General features: G+C 40.3%; 1 protein-coding gene across 2 annotated transcripts in view; it reads right to left on the minus strand.

Annotated features, from left to right (window-relative positions):
- Window positions 1-26432, minus strand: part of elavl4 (ELAV like neuron-specific RNA binding protein 4) — a 126084-nt gene that overhangs the window by 46644 nt on the left and 53008 nt on the right. For both annotated transcript variants that reach the window (XM_052095124.1, XM_052095123.1), the window contains exon 3: window positions 17686-17926. In XM_052095124.1, the coding sequence (XP_051951084.1) occupies window positions 17686-17926 (241 nt within the window). The remainder of the gene's footprint in view (window positions 1-17685; window positions 17927-26432) is intronic.

Consider the following 26432-nt stretch of genomic DNA (forward strand, 5'->3'; position numbering starts at 1 on the left):
AAGAGGTCACACATAGGCAGATTTCTAAATTGTAGGAATCATATGTTTAGAAAAAGTAATATTAAACAGATAAGCCAAGGGTTCAGCAATAAATTCAGCAGCAAGTTTCAGATAGTATGGCTCAAGATTATCAGGGCCTGCAAACTTTTTATGGTCAAGGCGAAATTGACTTCATCCACTGTAAATGGGACAAATTCAAATGGATGAGAGATAAAATTTTGTGCAACATCTCCAGATTGTCCCAATGCATTATCAGTATTTTCACAGTCATAGGACAGAGAATCAAAGAGAGAACATGAATATATAAAATGCTCATTTAAGTTATCTAAAATAGCAGATTATCAGTCAAGGTCTGATTTCTTTTAATGATATATTTTGAAATTTCTGTAACATTTTCAACAGAAGAATTTGACTTAATAACTTTCCAGAATTTAATTGGATTATTCAAATTTCTTTGTTTCAGAGAAAAAACTATGCTTATTATGTGAGAGATGACATTAACACTTAACACTGTATGTAGCATTAGCCTGACTAGCAGTGACTAGTAGGTATTTAAGTTTAGATAGCGAGTATTAAATGCAAACTTCCGCTGGGAACCTCTGATAAGAGTCTTGGGCGGAATTATTTTGATTCAAACTCTTTTAATTGTCTGCTGCTACTCTGAAGGCGAGGTAGCCATCAGTTGCTATTTGACTTAAACAGAAACCCTGCAGCTAAAGGCCTGTGTGGTACTGCACCCGTCCCGCCCTTCTTTTTGCTCTTTAAAGATCTCGCCACACAAGTGCAGTGGAATTCAAGAACAGCGTTGCACTTATCCTCATTAATAGAAACAGACAGCGCTAAGTCCACAGTGTACACACAAAGTGAATCACAAATGCGAAACTGTGCTACGTCTCACGCCAAATAAACACAAGCTCAAGTGCAGCAGATTCCGTGGAGGCCAAACAGCGAACCTTTCTCTGCCCTCACTTCAAACGCAATGTCTCCTCATTCTCTCTGGATTAGGGAGGATTACCAATCCCTCTATCATTCATTAAGACCCCTGTCTGAACCGCAAAACTGAGAAAAGGCAAAACAGAGCTATTCAAACCATGACACTGGTCTGACACAGGCGCTCCAGAGCCCCTTGGAATGAAAATGATGCAATATCACATGAGAATGTATTGCACAGAAGTTGCTCTTTCATAGCTCAGGTGATTAACAGAGTCCTCCTTTGTGATTCATTCAAAGGTGTATTTTTATTTTCAAAATACCTTAAAATACCTTCCACTTCCACAGTTTAATATTCAGAGACAACTATAAGTAAGCCATTTGTAGATTGATTCCCCAGAAATGTCTATACACTATAGCTCTAAATCACTATTAACAGTTGCTTTGACAGAGCAACCCAACCAGCCCAACACAGCAACATTGGCTCAACCAGTGGGGCAGGACTATCTGTTTGCCTGACCAATGGCATATGATGGAAGTGTGCAGGAAACCAGTTTGAAAACAATCATTATTTTTTGCAACTCTGCATGGTGATGCTGTGGCAACTTTATCTTAGATATTTCAACAAAAATGTCTTAGGAGAAATAAAAAAATGGCTACACATCAATGTCAAGGTAATTTGGTTTTAGAACAACCTTTTCACTGCAAAGGTGGCCAACAGGCTGCATATGAAGTGGCATATATACCAACAAAACAACTAAGTTTAAGGCTGCTCTGAAGGTGCATTTCATTTATACAGAACGAAAGCAGCATCTGAACTTACTTTGATATTAGGGGATGAGGTGGGTCAGAGCAGGCATAATTCAATCCGGCTTTTATCCAGCATTTTATATTTACAACTAATTTTGAGCATGCACAGAGCAGCCTTAACTCAGCTGTATAAATATGTCAATGTTGAAATCTTTTGATCAATTTAAGCAGGTCTGAGCAAAGTTTGTGACATTTTTTAAATCTTTAGATGATTCTAGAGGAATTACTGGGTCTATTTCTTAGAAGAAAAATCTGAGAAACTAGAGACTTCAGCAAAAGTCTCCATTTGTTTTTCATCTAGTCACATTGGATAGGAGAAAGAATTTAGATTTTTAAGAGATCGTATTCTTGATTTTTCTGTCCTATGAGACATCCTTCATGTGGTTGAGTCTGAAACATTTTGCTTTCTGGCGAATGATATTTATGATTGTGTTTGGAAATATTCTGTGTTTGTGAGTGCCGAGCTAATAAAGCGAGAAAGTGGTTATGTGTGTAAAAGTAGAAATGAAAAGGTTAGTGTAAATGAAGTGTTGCCAAAGCGCTGTCATGCAGAGCTTCAGGGAGAACTGTTCTGGATAATGATACAGAGACAGTGAGAGCTCTATCTGCCTAAACTTCTCCATTTGTTTTTCTCTCTCTCTACCATTTCAGTTCAGTTTTTTTCTCTCCACCCTTTATGGCCCAGAGCAGTTGGCCCTATGTTGGCATGGCCTGTATTGCCATTTTCATTGTGTGCATGTGTGTGTGGATGGATGCGTGTGTATAGATGTTTGTGTGTTTGAGCGTACAATAATGGGTTAATAAAACAATCTGTTTTGTAATGCCCCTTTGCCTGATGGCATTTCCATAACGTCGCTAGTGGTTGTCCTTGCCTCCTTTGGAGCTGTTGCCTCAGGATAAGGTGAGGCCAAACAGGACCACTTCTTCAGTCAAAGGGATTATATCCACCAGTATAATGTACACACACACACACACACACACACACACACACACACACACAAAACAGTGGGGGGCCAGAACCAGGCTTTTTGCAAGGAAAAAACAAAACAAAAACACTAATGCACAAAACACACCCACACTTAAACACACTTTGATTATGATGATTGTTGTCGAACTGAGTCATATACTTAATATTTTGAAACATTGAGAGAACCCCTTAGTGTGTTCATTAATTATTAATTTACATGCATCATTTCATTATTAGTCTTTGTAGTCTATGACCACGCAAATAATAAAATCATCCTTCCTTTGAGAAAGGAAGCTGCGAGTTGTTTTGACAATCTCTAAGGGCCTTTTTTTGCAAAGGCAATTATTTTGATAATTTAATTTCTCCATGAACAGACACATTTACAGAACCTTAAACTGATCCTCTTTATTAAATATCTCCTATCTCATCTGTGCTCTATTACAAAGTGCAGAGGTAAAACCTCAAAGAATAGATGTCACCAGTAGGAAATAGGAAATGTCACCTGTCCCCCTCTATAATATTAAACACATGCACATTGCCTTCTGTTGTAGGGTAGGGTCATGGACAGTAGGGAAAAAATAAATGCTTACTGCAAATAATAAAATGTAACTAACCTTAATAGAACATAGTCCTATCAGCATTTAAAAGGGAGGGGAATGCTTCCCATATCTGTTGTTGTTGACATCAAAGGCTGTGCATCTATTCAAACTCTCCATTATTGTGGTGCAAATTCATCTATCAGTTGTTAGAAGCTTGCCAAAAAACTTGGACAGGTTGCATGAGATCCTTGACAACCATGAACAAAACTACGCAGCTACAGTAAAACTACAAAAACAAAACTACATAGACAATCACATACATATATTAAATATGGGTTCACTTGTAATGAGGATTAACATGATTTGTGCCGACCACAATGTGTTTTGTGCAGTGAATTATTGGCTTAATAAATTGTGGAGCGGAGGGGGGCGGGGCCGGGTCGGAATATCGCGCGCCCGGTCCCCAATCGGGGAGGCGGGCGAGGGATAAATGCGGCCGGTGACGATTGTTCGATAGAGAGAGAATTACGGGCATATCCACGTGTGTTTGTTTATGTTGTGTTTTAAGTTTCTTATTAAATTATTATTTATGTTGACAAGCCGGTTCTCGCCTCCTCCTTGCCCATCCTTTAACTGTTTTACATTGGTGCCAAAACCCGGGAGGGAGGAGGGATGCCCATCGCAGAGTCCTCGACACTGCCGTCCACCGAGGGGAGCGCTGCTGCCATCTGCCGGGTGACGGAGTAGCCCGACCGCCCGGATGCGGGGTACGGCCGTCGTCCGCGGGGCAAGTGGGGACTGGATACCCCGGCCGCCTGGAGTGAGGGAGCCGCTGCCGGGGGCGGAGGAGTGCCCTGTCGTCCCCAGAGACGCGGAGGGGTCGAGGGAAGACCGCCGTCCGCGAGGGGAGGAGGGAAGAAACTCTCCGACCGCCCGGAGCGGTAGAGCCGCTGCCAGGGGCGGAGGAGGGTCCCCATTTGCCCCGCGGACGACGGACATTCCCCGCATCCGCGCGCCTTATCAGGCCGATTGGGGACCGGGCGCGAGATATTCCGCCCCGGCCCCGCCCCCCTCCGCTCCACATAAATATAATAAAATTAAAATTAATACATTTCTATGTTTGATAATAAAGACATTTGTTTTACTTTTGTACGGTAAACAAATTTGGTGAAGTGTCCTGAAGGAAAACCAGTTGAAAACCACTGCTCTATAATAACACAACAGTCAAATGTACGGCGCTGCAACCATGTAAACACACACACAGATACATTGCACCTGCATACTGTATAGTTATAAAACATTAAAATAATCAATATCATGTGATACCCATACAGTACATGAGTAAAAGGCATCTACTCTGTATATTTGGACCGAAAAATGTGGGATACATGCCTGCACACACACAAAATGCTAAATATTCATTCACAAACCAAGTTTGTATACACACACAGAGACAGCACATGAATACTAAGCACACACAATCTCTTCAGCACAGCCAGGGTTACCTACAATAGATGGCAACATAAGTACCGGAGCGGGTTATGGACAGGTCTGCCTCATGAATTCATTATTGAGAATCACAGAGAATGTTTCATGACAATGCAGCTACGCAGCATCATACCTGTTCTAAAACAGTTTCATATAATTTTGTATCTACAGAAGCACCATGATTTTATTTTAAGCCATGCTCTGTTTGGATGCACCTTGATAACCATGGGTGATTGTACTGTTTACATAAAATCTGAGATAATATTCCTTTTTCTCTGCTGTATTTGAGATTATTGATAAAACTGTTTGAGTTGTTTTTGAAAGAGCCCATTAGAAAAATGCAATAAATATCAAATGGCACAGCAAATGAGAATTACCTCTATGCTGTTTAATTAGTTTAATGGTTACATTAGCTTATATATTTTAATTGTCAATTAATATTGGGACTTGAATTGAAGCATTGAGGTTTTAATGAGATTTTAATTAGTGTGGATCTCGATTTTTTGAGCACTCTCTGTTCCCCAGCAGGATAGACGTGCAGTCAAATCTGGAAACAGTGGAAAGGCTTTTTCTAAGACAATGCTTAACACCAATTAAAATCATATTTTTCACAAATAAACAGCTTATGACTATTAGTGTGTAGTCTCCAGATGGGTTTTTCATTGCAAGGGCACATGACTGAAGCAGGAGTGTTATAGTGATCAAGACTATTTCTGTTCTAAAACCTAGTGTGCTGCCTCACTGCCTACTCCAAAAATAGGCAGCTCCCTTCTAAGGCAGCATCCTAATCAGCATGGAACCTCTTGCTGCAAGTGACAGATTTGGAATGCTCTACATATTGGCATCAATTTATTTCTACAGAGTGCTACAGTCGGGATATGAAAGTAAGAACAAAATTAATAGGTGAATTAATTTTGAATGATAACTTATAAACCTATAAAGTCAGATCTTCCTTGAGATACATGGTTGTTGACCGATGGTATATGCTTCTCTTGAAGCCATCAGTCCATGTTTTTTCAACTTTGTTAATAAAAACATTGTGTTTAATAGCAGAATTCCTGGTGAAAAAGAACTACACTTTCAACGATCCAGCAAAGAAGCGCCACCAATCAGAGAATCACAGCCAAAAAAGCCCACAATTCTAACTCGTTAGTGACCACCCACTCCCTTGACATATTGTAATTGTCACAATCAAGCTTATATATTTGTATATATCTTAATATTTTGCAATATAATTTAAATATATAAATTTTACACTTATTTTTATTTCCATTGTTTAAAATAAGATTATATCATTAGCAATGCTTCATGGGATTCTAGTTCCTTCCATCATGCTCTGTTCCTGCTTGGTGTTGGACTCCAATGCTACGTGTCTCTGAGTGATGATGACTAAATCCATCCGGTGCCAGCCAGACATCTCTTCAGTTTATTACAATTTCAGAGGATGAACTGATGCCAACTCCAACCATAAAACATGGTATACTTCATATGCCACTTGAACCTTGGACTTAGGATAGACCTCAATGAAATGTACTGCCAGTTGAACTGCGATGCACCTCACTGATCTCTGCCTGCATCACCTTGGTCTAATGATGGAATGGAATACATAGACTATCAATGAATTGCCAACAAAAGCCTTCATCAGCCAACTAACAAAGGACAATTGCATCTGGTTTTTCCCAAGGTTATTTTTCTCCATTAATCTCCACATACTTATGGAGTTTTGTGTTCCTTGCTACAGTCGCCTTCAGCTTGCTAACTGGGGTTCTAAATACAATTATTATTTAATTATTTATTATTTATACACAATTTACAATCATATTTAATCAAACTACAACGATGACTCTAAGTCTTTATAGATATTACAGTTTTATTTTCTGTTAATGCATGATCTTCTGTAATGCTGCTTTGAAACAATGTGTGTTGTGTAAAGTACTATATGAATAAAAATGACTTGACTTGACTTGAAAGACAGTAAGTATACAGTCTTGTATCTTTGTCTTTTTGTCCAATTTTGACATTTGTTTTTCCTTCAAATTAAAGTTTTATATTTAATTTACCACAGAGCTGGTTTATTTGGTTCACGAATAAGAACTCTTTTATGAAGGATTGTATGAATACCCTATTTGAAAAATACTTCCTGAACACAGACAGCTGAAAACGTGGATGAGCACTGTTGCTAGAGATAAGATTTCTATGCTAGCATGTCGCTAAGCTAACAATATGATACTCTAATAGGCATAAATATATATATCACATACAAATATTGGGTAAAAGATTGTCAGGAGCAAGTGTATGATAATAAAATGTAGGCAGCTCACTAGGTTTTGGAACACATTTATATATGCGTATGGGTGCGTGGGTATAATGTATGATGTTGTGTATACTCACAGATCACTTTATAAGGAACACCTGCACACCTACTTATTTATGCGATTATCTAATCAGTCAATCGTGCAGCAGCAGTGCAATGCATAAAATCGTGCAGGTACAGGCCAGGAGCTTCAGTTAATGTTCACATCAACCATCAGAATGGGGAAGAAATGTGATCTCAGTGATTTCGACCGTAGCATGATTGTTGATGCCAGATGGGCTAGTTTGTGTATTTCTGTTACTGATGATCTCCTGGGATTTTCATATACAACAGTCCCTAGATTTTACTCAAAATGCTGCCAAAAACAAAACAAAAAACATCCAGTAAGCGGCAGATCTGCGGATAGAAATGCCTTGTTGATGAGAGAAGTCAACAAAGAATTGCCAGACTGGTTCGGACTGACAGAAAGTCTACGGTAACTCTGGTAACCACTCTGTACAATTGTTGTGAGCAGAATAGTATCTCAGAATGCTATAAACACATTGAGCCTCAAGGCGTTTGGGCTATAACAGCCGAAGACCATCACTGAAAAAAAAACTAAAAAAAAACTTACGTACGTAGATAAACATGCCCTCACTGACCGTACTTTATTAGGACCATAGAGTTCCTAATAAAGTGCTCAGTGAGGGTATGTTTATCTACGTACGTAAGTTTTTTGTTCCTAAATGTGATCCATAATATGCACAGATGTGTTTTGTTCCAGAGAGAAGTGCGTAGATACTGTGCAAGTGTATTAGGGATGTGCCTGAAGCCGAATCCCTTATTCAGAAAGGCACAAATAATGACTTCAAAACGAATAACGTATTCATCCATATAGAAACAGTTTGAATGATTATTTAAGAAGCACAAGGAAAAGCAACGTTTTAAATAAACATATCCAAAATTACAAAGAAATGATGAGTCTGTGAAGTCAATATTAGTAGCCTACTAAAGTGTAATGGATGGGCACGGTCTCGACTCAGTTTGTGGTCCCAGTTAATGTTACACTTGACAAGCTCCAGACACGCACAATTAACAAAGACACTACATCATAGAGGCTACATTTTCCACTCCTTAAAATGTCTATATTAATGTATCACATGATTCACACATAATGATTTCCTCGCTTTCACATATAAACCAACCTGAGCACAATGTTAAATTCCTGACCTGAAGAGAGGATTTCACAGCCGAGCTCATCTATTCACCTCTAAAATTTGGCCACATTTATTTTCACATCACCGATTAAGGTAAGTATCTGGTTAAGACTTTATTCCAAAAAAGTTTAAATGCTCAATAAAGGATTAAATGCACCATAATGTGTACATCTATTCAGAATATTCCTGTTCATGTGACACAAAGAAACTGAAACATGCGTGATCTTTTTCCCCTCCCTTTAAACTGTACTAAATTTGAAAATGTTAACGTAACATTATTATTATTATTAGACTATTATTATTCTTTTCTCACTATTTAGCTAATTCTCTACATGTAATTTAACTAAATAATTATGTTCTCCACATTATGTTACACAATATGTGTGCACATATCAGCCTCGACTTTCACCTATTTGAAGGCTATATTGATTTATTCTCATTTCTTTTAATGTTTGTATTTAATGTTCACTGCAAAATGTATGCATGACATTTCACAACTGCTTGACACCTCAAGCCTCAGTTAATAACATATTCTACAGTTCATGAGCCTAAATGCTCAGCTTCATCTGGTAAGAAAAAAAATTAATAAATAAAAATAATATAATGAAATAATAATAGCACATAGATAATAATAATACTCATAGTAATAATAATTAGTATTATTTGTATTAGGCTATTATTATGAATAGGCATATACAGTACAAAGCATATTTTATTTATAGAAACTATACATGTAATAGTTACATTTTAAAGATGGGTGTTTCATTTAGTTTTGTCTAGTTTTCCGGTTTAAGCCCCGCCCACATTCAGTTCTATCCAAATACAGAGACAGATAAGATCATTTTACGATAGTAACAGACACAGATACAAATACAGATAATGGCTGCGCTGCACACCCCAAGATGTCATATTTTGTGAACCCACAGTTGTAGCATGGGTACAGAATGTTTGTGTGTGCATGAAAACAGATTATTGATATCATTAGTTGTGACATCACTACACTAGAATCACAAGGTCCCAAAGCCACTGTCCTGTTTTCTCCTGTAATTAGCATCAACAATGTCTCACAGATAGGGGGGATGATTGCAATGAGGAAGGGCAGGCATAAGCTGCCCCCTATCTAGGTCTCCTCTTAAGCATTTGAGGAACACACTGAGTTAAATGGGAGGAATGAGATGAATCTCTCTCCTCTAAATTGAGGCTGTTTGGAGTGAGAGGCTCCATTTGGAGGCACTGTATTTGAACCATTATGCCTCTTCCCCCACCAGCAAGAGCCAGAGTGTGTAAGAAGATAAAACAAGTGTGTGTCTGGTGTGTGTCCTTCCTCGCTCTCGCATACAGACACATACTCATTTAACTTCATGTTACATATCATTTTCAGTAAATCTACACACACATATTCCTATGCGCTCGGCATCATTTATCATCAAAGCTTTGCACATGAAAGATGTTATATTTGACTGATTTTCGCAGTTTGGCTGCTTGGCAGCCAGCTAAAAGTCTTCGCACTAGAACCATGCTAATTTCCCCCTCTCCCTACATCAATTGTTGATACATAATTTAAAGGCCCAGTGCTTCCATTGATTGAAAATTAGATGAACATTGTAGCAAACACAACACTGCCTCTAGCTACACACACCCCTCCCCTCCAAACCCTCCGGCAGCCATGTTGTGCCGACAGTTGCAGTTCCCCTGAGCTTAAAACAGGTGGAAAAGCTGAAACTAGAATTTGTGTGGGAGAGAACAGCATGGCAGACGTAAGATGACAGTTGCATGAACATTTGATACTAACGCACCTTGATATTGCAAAGCTCTCTGGCTATGAACAGGGAAATCTGTTTGGTCAGACTTAAAATTTGTCACATTTAGGAATGGGGAAGGAAGGACACATTTTTATTTTTTATTTGTCAAAACAAATCAGCAGTATCACTGCTTTTGCTTGCCTGACATTGTGCCCTTGTTGCTACATGGTCTTGAGACAGGGACATATCTCTGCAGTAAAACGTTTAAGAATGTTTTCATTCAATTCTGTTCTGTTATTGGCAGCTGTGAACACACAGTTGTAACACTTCTCATTATGACTTTTTTTTTTTATACCAAACAACTTATTGACTTTTCTAATTAGCTTAGTGATCTTCAATCAAAGGAGATAAAAGCTGACTGAAGTATAATTAGATAATGTAAGGTGCAATGGGATAACTTTTTTATTCTTAATGCAGTTTATTATTACATCTAAAAGCCTTAATTCAGCCCACTTGTACATAAAACACTTAAAGGCTCTCTAAGTGCTCTACCAGACAAAAGCATCATTCTGATTGGGTTTGCATTTGAGATTCATATTTCGCTAAGAGGTTGTGTAAACCCATTAGCTCACCTGACCTTGTGTAAACTTAAGGCCTGTTTCCTTACGTATCTGCCTGCCAGCTTTGTTACTTAGATGTTATATGACTGCATTCAATGTCCTGAGTCATTTACACTAGAAAGTAAGAATTGTGTTTTACCTGTCCCTACAGAATTATTAAAGGAATATTCTAGGTTCACTATAAATTAATCTCAATTAACAGTATTTGCACACACACACACACACACACACACAAAAAAAAAAAACATTTCATTTAAATAATTCACTGTTATAGCAAGCCACTTATAATGGAAGAGAATGGGGCCAGTCAGTAAACATTTAATTACACACTGTATCAAAAGTATAGTCACAAGATGTAAACACTATACATGTTAACATGATTAAGAGTGATACATTTACCAGCATTACAGCGTTTTATAGGGCTATAGGGTTTACCGCTGTAATGTCATCATGGAAACGAGGTTGTAATATAGGATATAAATGTACACATTTAAGGTTAATTAAGCAGTTTTATCACACTGACATCATGTTAACAATTATAATATTAACATCTTGTCCCTGTACCTTTAAAAAAGTTTATTTTTCATGTTAATTAACTGGACCCAGATGGAATCTGCAGACTTTTTTCACAATTTCAGCACTGTTTTTGAGAGAAAATACACTAAATGGATTTAAACATGGTAAATTGTGTTAAACAGAGCTAAGAGGACTACATTTTGATTTGTAGCATTATTATAAAATTAGCCAAAATTCTTCTATAAACAAACACCCAATCAATCACTGGATGTGCAGAAAATGACAAGTGTTCAAATTCTACAATCTGGAGCTTTCTACAAAGTTATGTAGTCACAGATTCTGTGTGGGCCAAGTCAACGCTAACATCAACCAAAACCTTATCATTTTCTGAATGTCTTTACTCTGCTATTTAATCACTCACTTATTTGTAAGCTCTATACTGTAAATCAAACTGAAAGTGTGTGTCTGTATTTTTGCTGTGCCATGCTGGCGACAGCTGGAAGACACAGGAATCTCCCGCCCCCAGTTCCCCCTCTGTGCCGGGCTGGAGCCTGCGGCGTGTTGGCGTGTAGCCTGCAGTGTGTTGGCTGTCTGGGAGGAGTGTGCATGTGGAAACTAAACAAGTCTCTGTATATCTGGGACACCCCAATGAAGTGATGTCAGACCCCTCATATTAGATGACAACACTGGCAGCCAACCCAGGGAGTGCTGAGATCCCATGCTTACTTGGAACTGCTAGAGCTGAATAGAGCCAGTGGCAAATGCCAAGCAAACCGTGAGGTCATTTTTGTGACTAACCTCAACAGCACTTCATGGACAAGTAAAGTTACTTGGGAGAGATAAGTAGGAGAAAAAATAGTAGAAATTATTTTAACTTAAAATAAATAAATAAATACACACTTCACCTTTAAGCAAAGTTCTAGATCATATGGTTGAATGCTGACTCAATGAGTTTAAACTAAGATCTAAACATCTTAGCATAAGCATATATACACCAATTCTTTATTTTATTTTTAGCCAGTTTTGCCACTTTTATTTATAGGTAGATTGGACAGGAAATGGGGAAGAGGAGGGGGGTAAATGGGACTGTGAAATGTCATAAACCAGATTCAAACTCATATCACCTACATTAGCATCAAAGCTCAATGTGTTGGCATACAAGCACTACTGTAGGTCATAGGTCCAAATGGCTGATTGTTGAACATCAGCAGATCAGGTTAACAAAGTAATGATGTCACTGCCCATTAGCATTCAAATAAACCTCCCAGAGCCAGAAGAGATGCAAGGGGTAAAAGAGAGGAAATAAGATTCAATTTGTCCCCATACACATTTATATAACCCAAAAGGAGGTAAAGAGCCTTCTGTGAAAAAACAGATGGTGATTGGTTTATTCCTGTGTTCATGTTTGTCAGTGGAATTGAGATGGTGACAGAAAGTTAATTGTCAAACAATGTAAATGAGGTCTGAATGTTTTACCCTGAATAACAACTAGTAATTTACTTTATTTACTCGAGGCTGAATATGGAACCCATCACAGCGCTGAATTATGTGGGGTGTTTTAAACACTGAGGAAGTTCATGTTCCCTGCAAATAGTAAAGTAGCTAATTCTCGCTATTTTATTGGATTTTTTTATTTCACCTGTATTACTGCACTTTTTAAATACAGTATAGCCATATTTGCTTCTTTTAATTCGGCCTTATACTGTTTTTAACACAAAATGACAAAACATGGAAAACAGTTCATGTTTTATTTTTACAGTGTCTGACAAATGCTTTGCATGTTTGACACAGAGGTTTTCGCACATTCGTAGCAGTCTATCACTTACTGAGGTGTTTCAAACCTTAACGTGCTTTGGCAATCATCAAGCAAAATACATTTTTCAAGCCACTACTTTTCACTATACATGCTACTATCTGCTTTTACCTGCAGTTTTTCATTTGTATGTTGGTTTGAGTTCCAGTAGGAAGAAATGGGAAGGTGTCTTACTGGTTTAAAATCAGATGGCAGTCCTTCTTGGTGAAAACATTTTTATTGTTATTATTTACTCACCTTTCATTGGGTTCCAAACACATATGACTTTATATTTTTTGTGGAACATAAAAGATAACATAAAATTATTAAAGAATATTCTGGCCAATCTTTTAATATAATGAAAGTAAATGAGGACCGGGTCTATCAAGCTTCAAAAGGACAAAAAAATCACTAACAAATAAGTTAGTCCAGTTTTGTGAACTGGATACATTTTATTCATCGAAAAGATCTGACTCAAAAGAGCAACCTTGCAACTTGTTTCATGAACTCTCATGAATGGGCCAAGGAAAGCTAGGAATGTCAAGATTTTCAGTGAATAACTAATGCAATTTGATATATACTTCACACAATCAATACCGTAAGGCTGGTGTTACACTAAAGTAAGTCACATGGTATGGACCAATATGCGGTTGAGTAAATTATGATAAAAAAATGTTTTATTGGTTGGTGAATTATTTCTTTGACATATTTGGTTGCACTTTGATCAGGATAGAGACAGAAGTCATATATAGTTCCATATATTGAAGTCATCTCAGCTCGATGCTAAGGTTAATGTGCACTAAGCTTGGCAAAAGACAGCGGACACACCGTTCAGTTCAGCAGGGTGACAGATGGTTGGGTGCTTGGTACGTGAGTGGGTTGTGTACTGTACCTGAACAAGCAGTAGCACAAAGCATCAGGCTCTTTGAAGTAAGCTACATAAGTGTTAAACATAGAGTGAACTGATAGCAGCACTGCTGCCTGTGCCAAGCCATTAAATACCAACAAAGGCATCTGTGGATTGTGCAAGAGAGGGGAAAATAATAAAGCATACGCCAAAGCAGGCTGGGAGCGATTGCATGTGCCACTCTCTTTTCTGCTACACAGGGAGAGGCCTAAACCTCAGGAGGATAGTGTGTGTGTGTGTGTGGGGGGGGTGTTCTCAGAAGCCCTTTTTTAATTGTACGGTAATTATTTACTGCTAGAAGAAAATGAACAGAAGATTATGTGCATTCTGTTTTTTTCTCCCTCTCTCATCATCAGATAGAAAATCACAGACACAATCAATTCACATCTCTGTCTGAGTGTGTCCTTTTTCTGCCATATCGTTATAAACAAAATTGTGTTCATTTTCGCACAGAAAGGGATCCGCCAAGCCGGAGAAACTGACAAGTATCCAATTCTTTTTCCTCTTCGACCCGCCACTTAATCAGTCTTTTCCATTTTTTTTTGTGCTGATAGCCAGAAGCGTTAACACTTTCTTAATGTATTCCATTAAAAGTTTTCATTCAATATACTTCCTGGCTCACAAGAAAATCACCATCGTTCCCTATGGGCTATGTGTTTATCCTCACTATTAGCACCGAACAGGGTGTTGCTGAGGTAGTAACACTGGGCTGGAAATGTGTGCATTTTGAATAGGGGATTTGCAGCTTGATTCAAACCTTTAAAAACAACGGCTTTCGTTTTTGTTAGCAGCATAACCATCTGCTTTCCTCGGCATCTCGACACAATGACTTCTGAAATGCTTCTCCCACTGAGAGAAATGTGATGAAGTCGTTTCTGCAGACAGTTTACATAATCGATGATAAATATCGGGCTGCTGTTTTTTCTAATTCACAGAGTATACAGAAATAAATCAATCTCAATATTTATATTGTGCATTGATTCGATAAGAAAATTAACGATTTTGTCATTTGTTTAATTTGTGATTTGTGTGTCTGTGTATGTTTAGTTGACATGAAATATGTGGGTGACATGCTATATTCCATCTAAACCTATTTTTAAAAGCATTTTACTTGTATAATTAATCAACAATCAGCTTTTAATACCTCAACACACTAGATTAAATATTTGCACTTGGAATATAAAAATCTGTTTGCCACATCACAGGACCATTTTTTATAAAGGTTAAGAGACTGAATGTTTAACGTTAAACCTTGTCCTTAAAAAGTTTCAAAATAAAAAATATTATATAATAGCCTATATTAAATGTTCTTAGTCTTTTCTTCCTGTGATGAGGGGGGCCAGACAGAGGTTACAATTTAATTCAATTCTAGATGGACTTTATGGTTAGGTTTGGGAGGAATTTGATTCATAGTGTGGAACTTCTAACTTGAAAGGCACTTTAAATTTTGAATGCTTGAAATGCTTGTGCTTCACTGCTTCCAGCTGCTTATTCAAACAAATAAAGGGTTATAAAATATGCAATAATCCTACAATAATCTACAATGTTTTACAATATAAACAATTGAAAGTAAACATTGTCATATTTCATCAACACTATATATCATCGTCAACAGTTGATATTTAGTTATGGCTTGTCACACATTTCCGATATGTTTTAATGATTGAGAACTGCTCTAAAACAGCTGGAAACACTTACAAGCCCCAGCGTGCTTGAAGAAATACCACAGTTCCACATTTTCACATTGAAGGATGCAGCGCATGCATTTATTTAATTATCATATCACAATTCCTGTCTTTCCACCCGCAAATATAAGACCTCTTTAAATAAAACAATTTTGAAACAACTTTTGTTGTATCACTTAAGATATTTAAGACTTTCTATGACCTTAAATTTAGACTTAAGGATCCACAGGAACCCTGGACACCTTGTTCTTCTTTTTTGCAAAAGGAATGTTAGTAAATCTAAAATGTATATTTCCTATTTCCTATATATAGTATCTACATTATACTTTATAATTCTAATGTCGATACCTTGGACAGGTTATGCTTCAACTACTCTTCATGTGTGTATTCTTGCCTTACTGTATGCGTGTATGACTACATTAAATAAAAGACTAAACCTTAGGTCTCTGGTGTATTGCATGCACAAAGCCATAGGACAGAAGGAAAAAGATGAGAGTGTGTGAATGTGTGTATGTATGTAAAAGTGCAAGCAGAGGAAAGAGAAGAATGTATAAACAATCTGGGGTGGCACTTCGGCAAGCGGTAGTCATCCGGGCTTGACAGGCCAACAGAACAGCAGCAAATGGAAGAAGCCTGCATGTTATGCTGCAAAGGCCCAATGCTTCTCACCTTGTCGAGGGAGCCATCTCTCTCTGGCTTTTCAACAGCCATGTAGAAGGCTCTCTCGTACGTCAAAATTATTTGAAAAGCTGAGAAGTGACTTGTCGTCGACGTCCATACCCTATAGATGAAAGCCGAACGCGAAACTAAGGAAGATTGATCCAGCCAAATATAATGACATTAAGGTTCAGATACAATCCGTACTCTTACACTCAGATGCCTGCAATCTATTTGGAACCCCTACAAGCAGATAATGATGGCAGTAGACAGAGCATGCAGCCTTTTAGCTCCTTCTGCTTTTGCAATGATCAAGAAACGATTTGTTAGCTTAAAATTCTGATCTGGGAAATTGCACCCCTGGGAACCAAGTGCAAAGAGTGCAGTACAAGAAAGAACAAGACTTTCACCTACTGTTGCACTTGTGTACATGGTAGTGTGACAATAAAGTGATTTGATTTGAGAACAGTATTCATGATGCACTAAGTGTTCCTGAGATATAACAAGGACAGCATTATGACTGGCCGCTTACAGCAGATTCCCCAACTTTATTGTACGGGACTACAAGCAATTTAATAAAACTAATTCCTGAGTTCCACTTCGTGTTCACAATATAATCCCCAAGACTTTTAGTGAATTTCGAAAAGGAACATCTGTCAAATCTAATGACGATGTTTCTAATGATGATTCTCCCATCTGACTGATTGGTAATGAAATCCTTCAAAAAATGGTCAAGAGCCACACATCTCTTCTCTCTCTCTCTCTCTCTCTCTCTCTCTCTCTCTCTCTCTACCTTTGTCTCAAAACTAGTGGCTTTAGGCCTGGCCCTGTTTTAATGAGATTATCCAGAGTGAAGTGTCACTAAGTAGGATATAAAATGGAGGCCATTATCTGGCATTATCTCTGAGCAGCCTTTCCATCCATCTGCTTACCACCCACATAGTCACTACGGTGGGATTAGAACTCTGATTAGCAGGGGAGTGCTGCTTAAACACCTCTATGTCCTCTTTCGCTCTCTCCCCTTCTGTCTGGGCTCTGTAAAAAGACTAGCCCTTGTCTCCCAGTGTTACAAACACCAGAAAGTTCCTGAAAGTTGCTGTCTGATCTGATACAACTCTAGAACAGAATCCCAAGTATTTGAGGTAATTTGAAACTAAGTATTCAACAATGGTTGGTTGCCAGATCTTCGGAAGGATGCAAGGTTGGTGGTTTCTGTGAAGTGTATAATTTCTGTGCCACTAGCGTCATCAAACGATATTGCAAAAATAATGTCAAACATGTTTCCCGAACACTCCCCCCATCTGTTATACAAACAGATAGTCCTGTCCCATACTAATGCCAATGATTGGGATGTTCAAATAAAAAGAGCAATGTTTTGATATTGCCATAGAGCCACTGTGTTTACACTTTTTGGAGAAATCAACCTATGAATGGCTCACTTTTTGATGTCTCTGCACATTAAGCAGTTTACCATCTAATCAATACAGTTTACTCTTTTGTAGTTCCCCATCTACATTAGTACCTGTAATTTTGTCTCGAACCAGCTTGCAGGACTCAATCTCGCCAATACTGCCAAATAGGCTGCGGAACTCTTCCTGGGTCATGTTCTGGGGTAAGTAGTTGACAATGAGGTTGGTCTTGCTGTCGTCATTAGAGCCGCCGGTCTGCATGGGCGAGGGGCAGCTGCGGCTGTTGCTGGACGGCCCGTTGGCCGTGGCGGAGTTTGGCCCATTCGTCACCTGAGGCTCCATGTTGCTGATTATCTGTGGAAACAGGAAAAGTTGAAGGATGTGGCATCTCAAACGTAAATCAATTTACTGATTCCTAACAATTAAACATCCTTTTGTTTGATTGACTTCTGTTACGTCATTAAACTTTTAATTAATTTGCAACATTTAGCATCAACAAATCTGATTTCTAAGTTACTTGATAACTAACAAAATACAACAAAAAAAAAATGAAATAATGAGATCCTATATAAAGAGTAATAGCACAGTGTTTACCAGTAAAATATATCTAAAGCATAAGTCTAATAAACTCTACTGACATTTAAAGGGATAGTTCATCCAAAAATCACCCACATGTTGTTCCAAACCTGTATCAATTACTTTCTTCCGTGGAACACAAAAGGAGATGTAAGGCAGAATGCCACCCTCAATCACCATTCTCTGTCACTGCATTTTTTCCCCATTCATTTCCAAGTGAAGGGTAACTGAGGCTGTCATTCTGCCAAAAAAAAATATTTTTGTGTGCTACGGCAGAAAGAAAGTTATACAGGTTTTAAACGACCTGAGGGTGAGCAAATTAATTTAAATTGTTGGGTGAACAAAGTAAATATGATTCAATATATATTCTCTGAAAACCAGTCTTAAACAATTTTGCTTCCCAAGTAAACAGATCTTGTTTTATGGATGTTTAGATATTTTTACTGGCAAATGACAAAAATACTGATTAAGAAAAATTTTCATTGAGGGGGTTTGAATAACATGTTGTAGATGTTGCAACTAGAACAACTATTAGCTGCAAAAGCTCTCATACACACTCAAAATTTTGCAAAGCATGACACTTACATAAGAACTGTTTATGCATCTCTAGACTTTCAGTAGCTTTCTTTCCCCCCCTTCCCTCCCCTTCACTCTATCAGTGATATTTTTGAGTTTGGCTGTGCGTTTTGATGGTTTGCTCAACTTGACAGGGTAACAATGTGAGCCCTTCAGCATGGAGCGACTGTCATAGTGAACAGCGTTTGCCACTGGTTAGCCATACGCTTTTAAGAGCAGGTGTTTGAAGAGGAGTTTGCTGGCCCTGGGGAAGAGGAAACAAAGAAGGCCCCCAGTCTGTGCTGCTTTTTAGCCTCAAACGTTTTATTTTAAGATCTTTCCACACTGCAGATAAATGTATTCAACCATTTGCATAAAGAACATTTGTGTGTGTGTGTGCGTGCGTGCGTGCGTGCATGCATGCGTGCGTGTGCGTGTGCGTGCATCGCGTGTGTGTAATTTTGAGGGTGTTTAGTGACATCTAGAATTGTCATATTCTGACTTTCATAAAGGTTGAAGATAAACATATTTGTGTCTGGGGGTCCAAATCTTCATGGTTTCTACCTTTAAAAGCACACCATGAGATATACTCAAGGGAATAAACAACAGCTACATCAGTCAATGGAGCATGTTGACTTCACATTAGCTTTAACACCTTTTAAAACACACAAGCCTGACCTTCTAAAACTGGGACAGACATGGCAAACATTAATGACTAGTTATGCGCTAAAATTAATATTGTTGAACAAATTGTTAAAATAGCCTATGTTTTGAATAACTAAACATTTATGTTAATATTATTTTCTAGCATTTTTTTGTCTTTATTTGACATCGAACCTAGACTCCAACAACCTTTAAATTATTGTATTATTACAAAGGATAAATTACATCAACTGTAATAGCAATTGTTCCCCTTCTGTCACTCACTCGATGTTGTGACGAATGAAGTGACACAATGGGTCTTCCTGGGACGCTAAACGTACCTCTGAACCAGAGAAAAGGCCAATATCAAGTTGGCAGACAGAATTTGCATGCCCCGCCCCGGACATACGGGTATAAATGGAAGCGGGGCAGCAAGTGCCAGTCAGAATTTTTCTTCTGCGATCTACCTGTGTCCCGAGAATGCTGCGATACACCTGTGTCCCGAGAACGCCGCCACCTGGCGGGACCGCCCAGTACTCCCCTCCAGAGCCTGTAGGATGACGTCATCATTGACCTCCAAAGCCTACAGCGTCACCGGACATGCCGCCTCCGCCCTGCATGCCATGGCTCTCCTGCTGATCCATCAAGCCAAGGCACTTAAAGATCTACACCTGGGTAGTCTCGACCCCGATGTGCAGCAGAAACTGCGCTTTGCCACCGACCCGTCCTCCCCACAGCCTTCCCGGCTTGACGACTGGTACCTCGGCTCCGGGCGCCGCTCACAGCCATGCCCCCCCCCCACCCCCGTGTACCTTTCTTGTCGGAAGTGCATGGCGAGCTGACGCAGTCGTGGAGGGCACCTTATACTGCCCGTAACCGACCCCTCCGCTCGTCCGCTCTCACTACCTCACAACCAGCGTGCCCAGCCTGCTTGCAGAGGGCGTCCACCTACCACCAAACAACAGGTAGCTCCGCCTCAACCTGGGCCCAGCTCTCAGCCCCAGCGTCGAGCACCTCACAGGCGGCGAACGCCCCCTGTCTCCAGGACCCCTTCCAGGACCAGGAAAGCTCTGAAGCGCTCCTGAGAAGGGCGACCCAGGCAGTCAGATGTTCGATCCGGAGCTGGTACCAAGACCACTCTATCCCCCGGTGGAGGACCGGGAGGAGGATCCTTGTTTGCATTACTTTCATTTGAAGCCCCGCCCAGTATGTCAAAAGCGATCCTCCCGTTAGTACCCCTCGCGCGGAGCTTGGATGCATGGCTTTCACTTCCCAATCCGTCGCGCTGGCTGGCCAGGACCATCCTACTCGGCTTCCGCATCGTTTCAGCGGTGTTTGCTCTACTTCCGTGAGTGGCAAGAAAGCCAGTGCCCAGATCACGACCCTGCTTCTCAAGGATGCAATAGAGCCCATCCCTCCAGCCAAGATTGAGAACCCTTCTACAGCCCTTACTTCATCGTACCCAAAAAAAAGCGGTGGGTTGCGACCAATCTTGGACCTGCGAGTTCTCAACCGGGCCTTACACAGACTCCCGTTCAAAATGCTCACGCAGAAACAGATTCTTACCTGCATTCGACAGCTAGATTGGTTCGTGGCGGTAGACCTGAAGGACGCGTACTTCTACGTCTCCATTCTTCCTCGACACCGACCATTCTTACGGTTCGCATTCGATGGCCAGGCGTATCAGTACAAGGTCCTCCCTTTCGTCCTGTCCCCTCGCGTCTTCATGAAGATCGCAGAGACAGCTCTTGCCCCACTAAGGGAAGTGGGCATCCGCATAGTCAACTACCTCGACGACAGCCTCATCCTGGCTCACTCTCGAGAATTACTGTGTGCTCACAGGGACCAGGTGCTTAGGCACCTCAGCCGTCTAGGGCTTCAGGTCAACTGGGAAAAGAGCAAGCTTGTCCCGGTTCAGAGCATCTCTTTTCTCTGCATGGAGTTAGTCCCAATGACAGGTCGTTTCACCAACGAGCGCACTCAGTCAGTGCACAGGTGCCCCAATCTCTTCAAGCCCAGCACAGTGGTTCCTCTAAAACAATTACAGAGGCTCCTGGGGCATATGGCAACCTCAGCCGCGCCGCTCGGGTTGATTCATATGAGACCGCTTCAGCACTGGCTGCAGACTCGAGTCCCGAGCATGGCGCCACAGCACATACCGTGTGACAATCACCCCTTCTTGCCGTCAGACTTTCAACCCTTGGACAGACCTCGGCTTTCTGCGGACCGGATTCCCCTTGCAGCAGGTGTCCACACGTGTCATGGTAACCACAGACAACTCTCAACAGGGTTGGGGCACCACTGGCCCCTGGAAAGGACCCCGGCTAAACTGCCTAGAGTTGTTGGCTGTATCTCTTGGCCTACGGAGGTTTCTCCCACTAATCCAGGGCAAATCCTGAGGCCGTGACTGGGCTACATGCCCAAGGTTCCTACGACCCCCTTCAGAGACCAGGTCATGAACCTGCAAGCGCTGCCCCGGGAGGAGGCAGACCCAGCCCTTTCGTTGCTGTGTCCGGTACGTGCTTTGCGTATCTATTTGGACTGCATGCAGAGCTTTAGATGTTCTGAGCAGCCCTTTGTCTGTTTCGGCGGACGGCGGAAAGGGAACGCTGTCTCCAAACAGAGGTTAGCTCACTGGGTCGTTGATGCTATTTCTCTAGCTTATCACATCCAGGCCAAGCCCACCCCCTTGCGGGTTCGGTCACACTCTACAAGAAGTGTGGCATCCTCGTGGGCACTGGCCCCTGGCACCTCCTTAGCAGACATCTGCAGAGCAGCGGGCTGGGCAACATCCAATAACTTTGGCAGATTTTACAATCTCAGGGTTGAATCAGTCTCGTCCCATGTTTTGTCAGGTCCAAGCCGGTAGAACTCGATAATGCGGCACAACCGACCGGGTGTTCCACTTGCACACAGTGCCCTTCACCAAGTTGATCCAGTGAGCCTTCTATCCCAGGTTAGCCACTAAGCATCGCTCCCTGGATGTTCTTCTCCCTAGCCTTCTGGCCTGCGAATTCAGCAGAGCAATTTGCATCCAGACACACTATGAGTCACAGGTGCTCTGTACTGGGGTCGGGCTCCACGAGCTTAGTTACCTTTCCAGGCAAACTCCCCGTGATGTATTCCCCGCGGTACAGTCCCCCTGTCGGCGGACCCCCTCAGGGGTCCGGGGAGCCTAAGGTCTGTATGTGACATCTCTTTTGGGGTGTTGGGGAAGGCTACGTACAGCCGACACAGGTGCCTCTAGCACGCAGTAGCCTGCTTGCACCTGTCTCGACAGTTCACGTAACACGGTCAGTGCGTGGCGTTTTTATCTGGGACACCTTGTGTCAATTCATTCGACGTCATGGTTACTGTTGTAACCTCTGTTCCCCGAGGGAAGGAACGAGACGTTGTGTCTCTCCTGCCACAGCTCTAGACCAACCACTGTAAACGGCTGTACCTTATTTTCGGCTCCTCAGTGCAAAATCCTGACTGGCACTCGATGCCCCGCTTCCCTTTATACCCGTATGTCTGGGGCAGGGCATGCAAATTCTGTCTGCCAACTTGACATTGGCCTTTTCTCAGGTTCAGCGGTATTTTTGGCATCCCAGGAAGACCCCTTGTGTCACTTCATTCAACACAACATCTCGTTCCTTCCCTCGGGGAACAGAGGTTACAACAGTAACCATGACGTTTTTCCACCAATATATCATCCATCATCAGCCAGCATTTAAAAAACTATATAGACCCAAACATAGAGGTTGATTATATGGAAGCCAAGGGTCTTCATATTACTAAGGCAGCATATGGGAAAGTCTTTATTTTTAAGCTCATTTTGCTTGAGGTGACTATTGTGTGACGTTAGCAAGCTGTGACAAAAAGTGTTGTTGTGATACAGTCAGCTACTATTTTTTTTTTTAATTGGCTTTTTTTTATAATTAAAAAAAGGTATTGATTAATTGCTGTAAAAATAAAAAATAAAAAGATGCAATTCTGCTACACAAGGTCTCTGAGGTTTAAATATGATTAAACATGGGTTATTTTACAAATCTGCTGCTTTTTCTTCATGTTAAAGATTAAAATAACAGTAAAAAAATATATTTTTTAGCATTTTTATACAAATGTTGGTGCATACCGACTAATGACTCCTGGACTGTGTGCTTTATGTTATAAAGCAACAGATTTTGGGACAAACAATCTCTTGATGGCAGACAAAACTGTCATGCTACAGCTGGAATGACCTGATTGTAGCTATTTCTTAGCTGACTGTGTAAATCACCCATGTTTAATATTCATCTTCTCTTCCTCTCTGACTGGATGTGGTGTAATTCAGATCAAGATCTGCAGTGGGAGGGCTGGTAAAACTAATTGCACAATAACAAAAGAAAATAAGTTAGGCAGACGTCGCAGGTTTTGGATCAATTTCCAGTCATTTTCCACCAATATATCATCCATCATCAGCCAGCATTTAAAAAACTATATAGACCCAAACATAGAGGTTGATTATATGGAAGCCAAGGGTCTTCATATTACTAAGGCAGCATATGGGAAAGTCTTTATTTTTAAGCTCATTTTGCTTGAGGTGACTATTGTGTGACGTTAGCAAGCTGTGACAAAAAGTGTTGTTGTGATACAGTCAGCTACTATTTTTTTTTTTAATTGGCTTTTTTTTTATAATTAAAAAAAGGTATTGCTTAATTGCTGTAAAAATAAAAAATAAAAAGATGCAATTCTGCTACACAAGGTCTCTGAGGTTTAAATATGATTAAACATGGGTTATTTTACAAATCTGCTGCTTTTTCTTCATGTTAAAGATTAAAATAACAGTAAAAAAATATTTTTTTTAGCATTTTTATACAAATGTTGGTGCATACCGACTAATGACTCCTGGACTGTGTGCTTTATGTTATAAAGCAACAGATTTTGGGACAAACAATCTCTTGATGGCAGACAAAACTGTCATGCTACAGCTGGAATGACCTGATTGTAGCTATTTCTTAGCTGACTGTGTAAATCACCCATGTTTAATATTCATCTTCTCTTCCTCTCTGACTGGATGTGGTGTAATTCAGATCAAGATCTGCAGTGGGAGGGCTGGTAAAACTAATTGCACAATAACAAAAGAAAATAAGTTAGGCAGACGTCGCAGGTTTTGGATCAATTTCCAGTCATTTTCCAATGTGACAAACTGAAAAAAGCCGATAGAAGGCCAATCTGCAAAACTCACAGGATATGCATGTAAATGGATACTGGGCAATGTGTTTCTGCCTCACAGAGGGATAGAGCAACACAAAAGGGCAAAATAGCCATCACGGCAGCAGGTCTTGATTGGTGTGTGTGCATGTATTTATTTGTGTGTTTGTGCATGAAAGGAGAGACTTATCTGTTTGCAGCTCCTGCTGTGCAATGTTCTCTCAGAAAAAGAAAAATGCTCAAACCTCATGTGAAGAGAGCTTGAAATATTCCAGAAATGGAACATGAAAGTAGACAACCTTCATTCAGGGTCCACAGACCTGTTGTGTCTCGATGGCCAATTAAAGGCTTGTTCTTCCTTTATGATCCCTTCATCAGCACTTAAATGCTGGCATTTATTCTGTACTTAAACTCCCTTGTTTTCATATTAGGAAATAGTTTTGCTTAAGATAGAAAGTCACTAATTAAGCAATAAGAAAAAGGCAGTGCTATATTGTAAATATACAGTAGGCAGAGTTGATGGATGTTGTTAAGATGTGGTAATAGTAGGCTTTGAGCATGCAAATTATTTCAGGCACTACAATGGACAGAATATCATCTCACGCTAAAGGCCTTCTAATATATAATAAATCACAAATAATATTTAATCCAAAATGTTCAAATATACCATCTACCCGCTTTCCTGCTTTGAAAAATGTATTCTCTGTATTGAGCCAAGTTGTCAGTGTGTGACGTTTTGATCTTCTATTGGTCACACACCTTTTCGTCATCCGAATTCAACAATCAAAGTTCACCAAACTTGAATTTTCCTCTGCAGCGGACCTCAAAATTATTTTCACATGAGCTTACTTTTCTGGTCTCCCACATTTGGATGCATGTGAATGGAAGTGAAAGGAGTGTGGACGGTAGTGTGACCACACGTTTAGGCATGATACACAATATAGTATTACTACATAATAAAAATATTACAATTACAGTAGCTAGGTGAAAAAGAGTTTTGTGTTTTAGCTGCATCAGTTTTATGAAATGTGTTTGGATACTGTTTATGAACATTACTTAAAAATAATTGCTGAATGGTGACCTCTGTGTTTCTTCTCCATTAATTGTGCTTTTAGCGATTTCAGTCAATTTGCTAACTTACACTTGACTTAGATCATCCCCAATCCCTTCAACCACAGGCCCTCTCTTCAAAACCCCACCCTCAAAAGACATGTTAGCCAACCCAAACACATTAAAAGCCAGAGAGCTTTTTCAGAAAAAAGGGCAGGCTGCTCCCCTGCCACTTTTTTGCTGTTTACAGAGGCTTTATGTTTGCCACTGGGCCATTTTATGTGTGGCATTCAAAAAAGTCACTTACAGCACCTTAAACTGGAATAGTACGCTATAAACTACTTCACTGAAAATCTCTGGTTTGGTTGCTAGCCAAGGCAGAGCCTAGCTTGTTCTAACTGTGCTGTAGCTGTAGTAAGCAGTGAGACAGTTAGACAGACAAACAGGCTAGGCGAGTAAACAGGAAGACAGTTTAAGCCATCACTAAGGCCTTGGTGTCAGCTGGGGGACAGACATCATCTTTCCTTTGATTCAACTGAACAGTAGCCCTAGATTACAGTCCTTTATTTTTCAAACGCAATGGCAGATATGCCAACTGTTTCTGAACGCTGCTCAGCCCATCTCAGGGTATATCTGTGTGTGTGTCTGCATGTGTGTGAATGCGGGAAGGAAGAGGCTCTGCCACTCTGTCTTACATAAGTGCCTTAGAGGACGTCAGGAAGGGGATAAAAATACAAGTTCAACCAGTCCAATGTCCCTGAGTCATACAGAGCCAGAGGTGTGTGTGTATGTGTATGTGTTCATAGCACTGTGGATAGATGCATTTTGATGGGTGTCGCTGATACCTGCCATTTCAACGCGG

This window comes from Xyrauchen texanus, chromosome 27 (genome assembly GCF_025860055.1).
Source record: "Xyrauchen texanus isolate HMW12.3.18 chromosome 27, RBS_HiC_50CHRs, whole genome shotgun sequence".
NCBI classification, from domain to species: Eukaryota; Metazoa; Chordata; class Actinopteri; order Cypriniformes; family Catostomidae; genus Xyrauchen; species Xyrauchen texanus.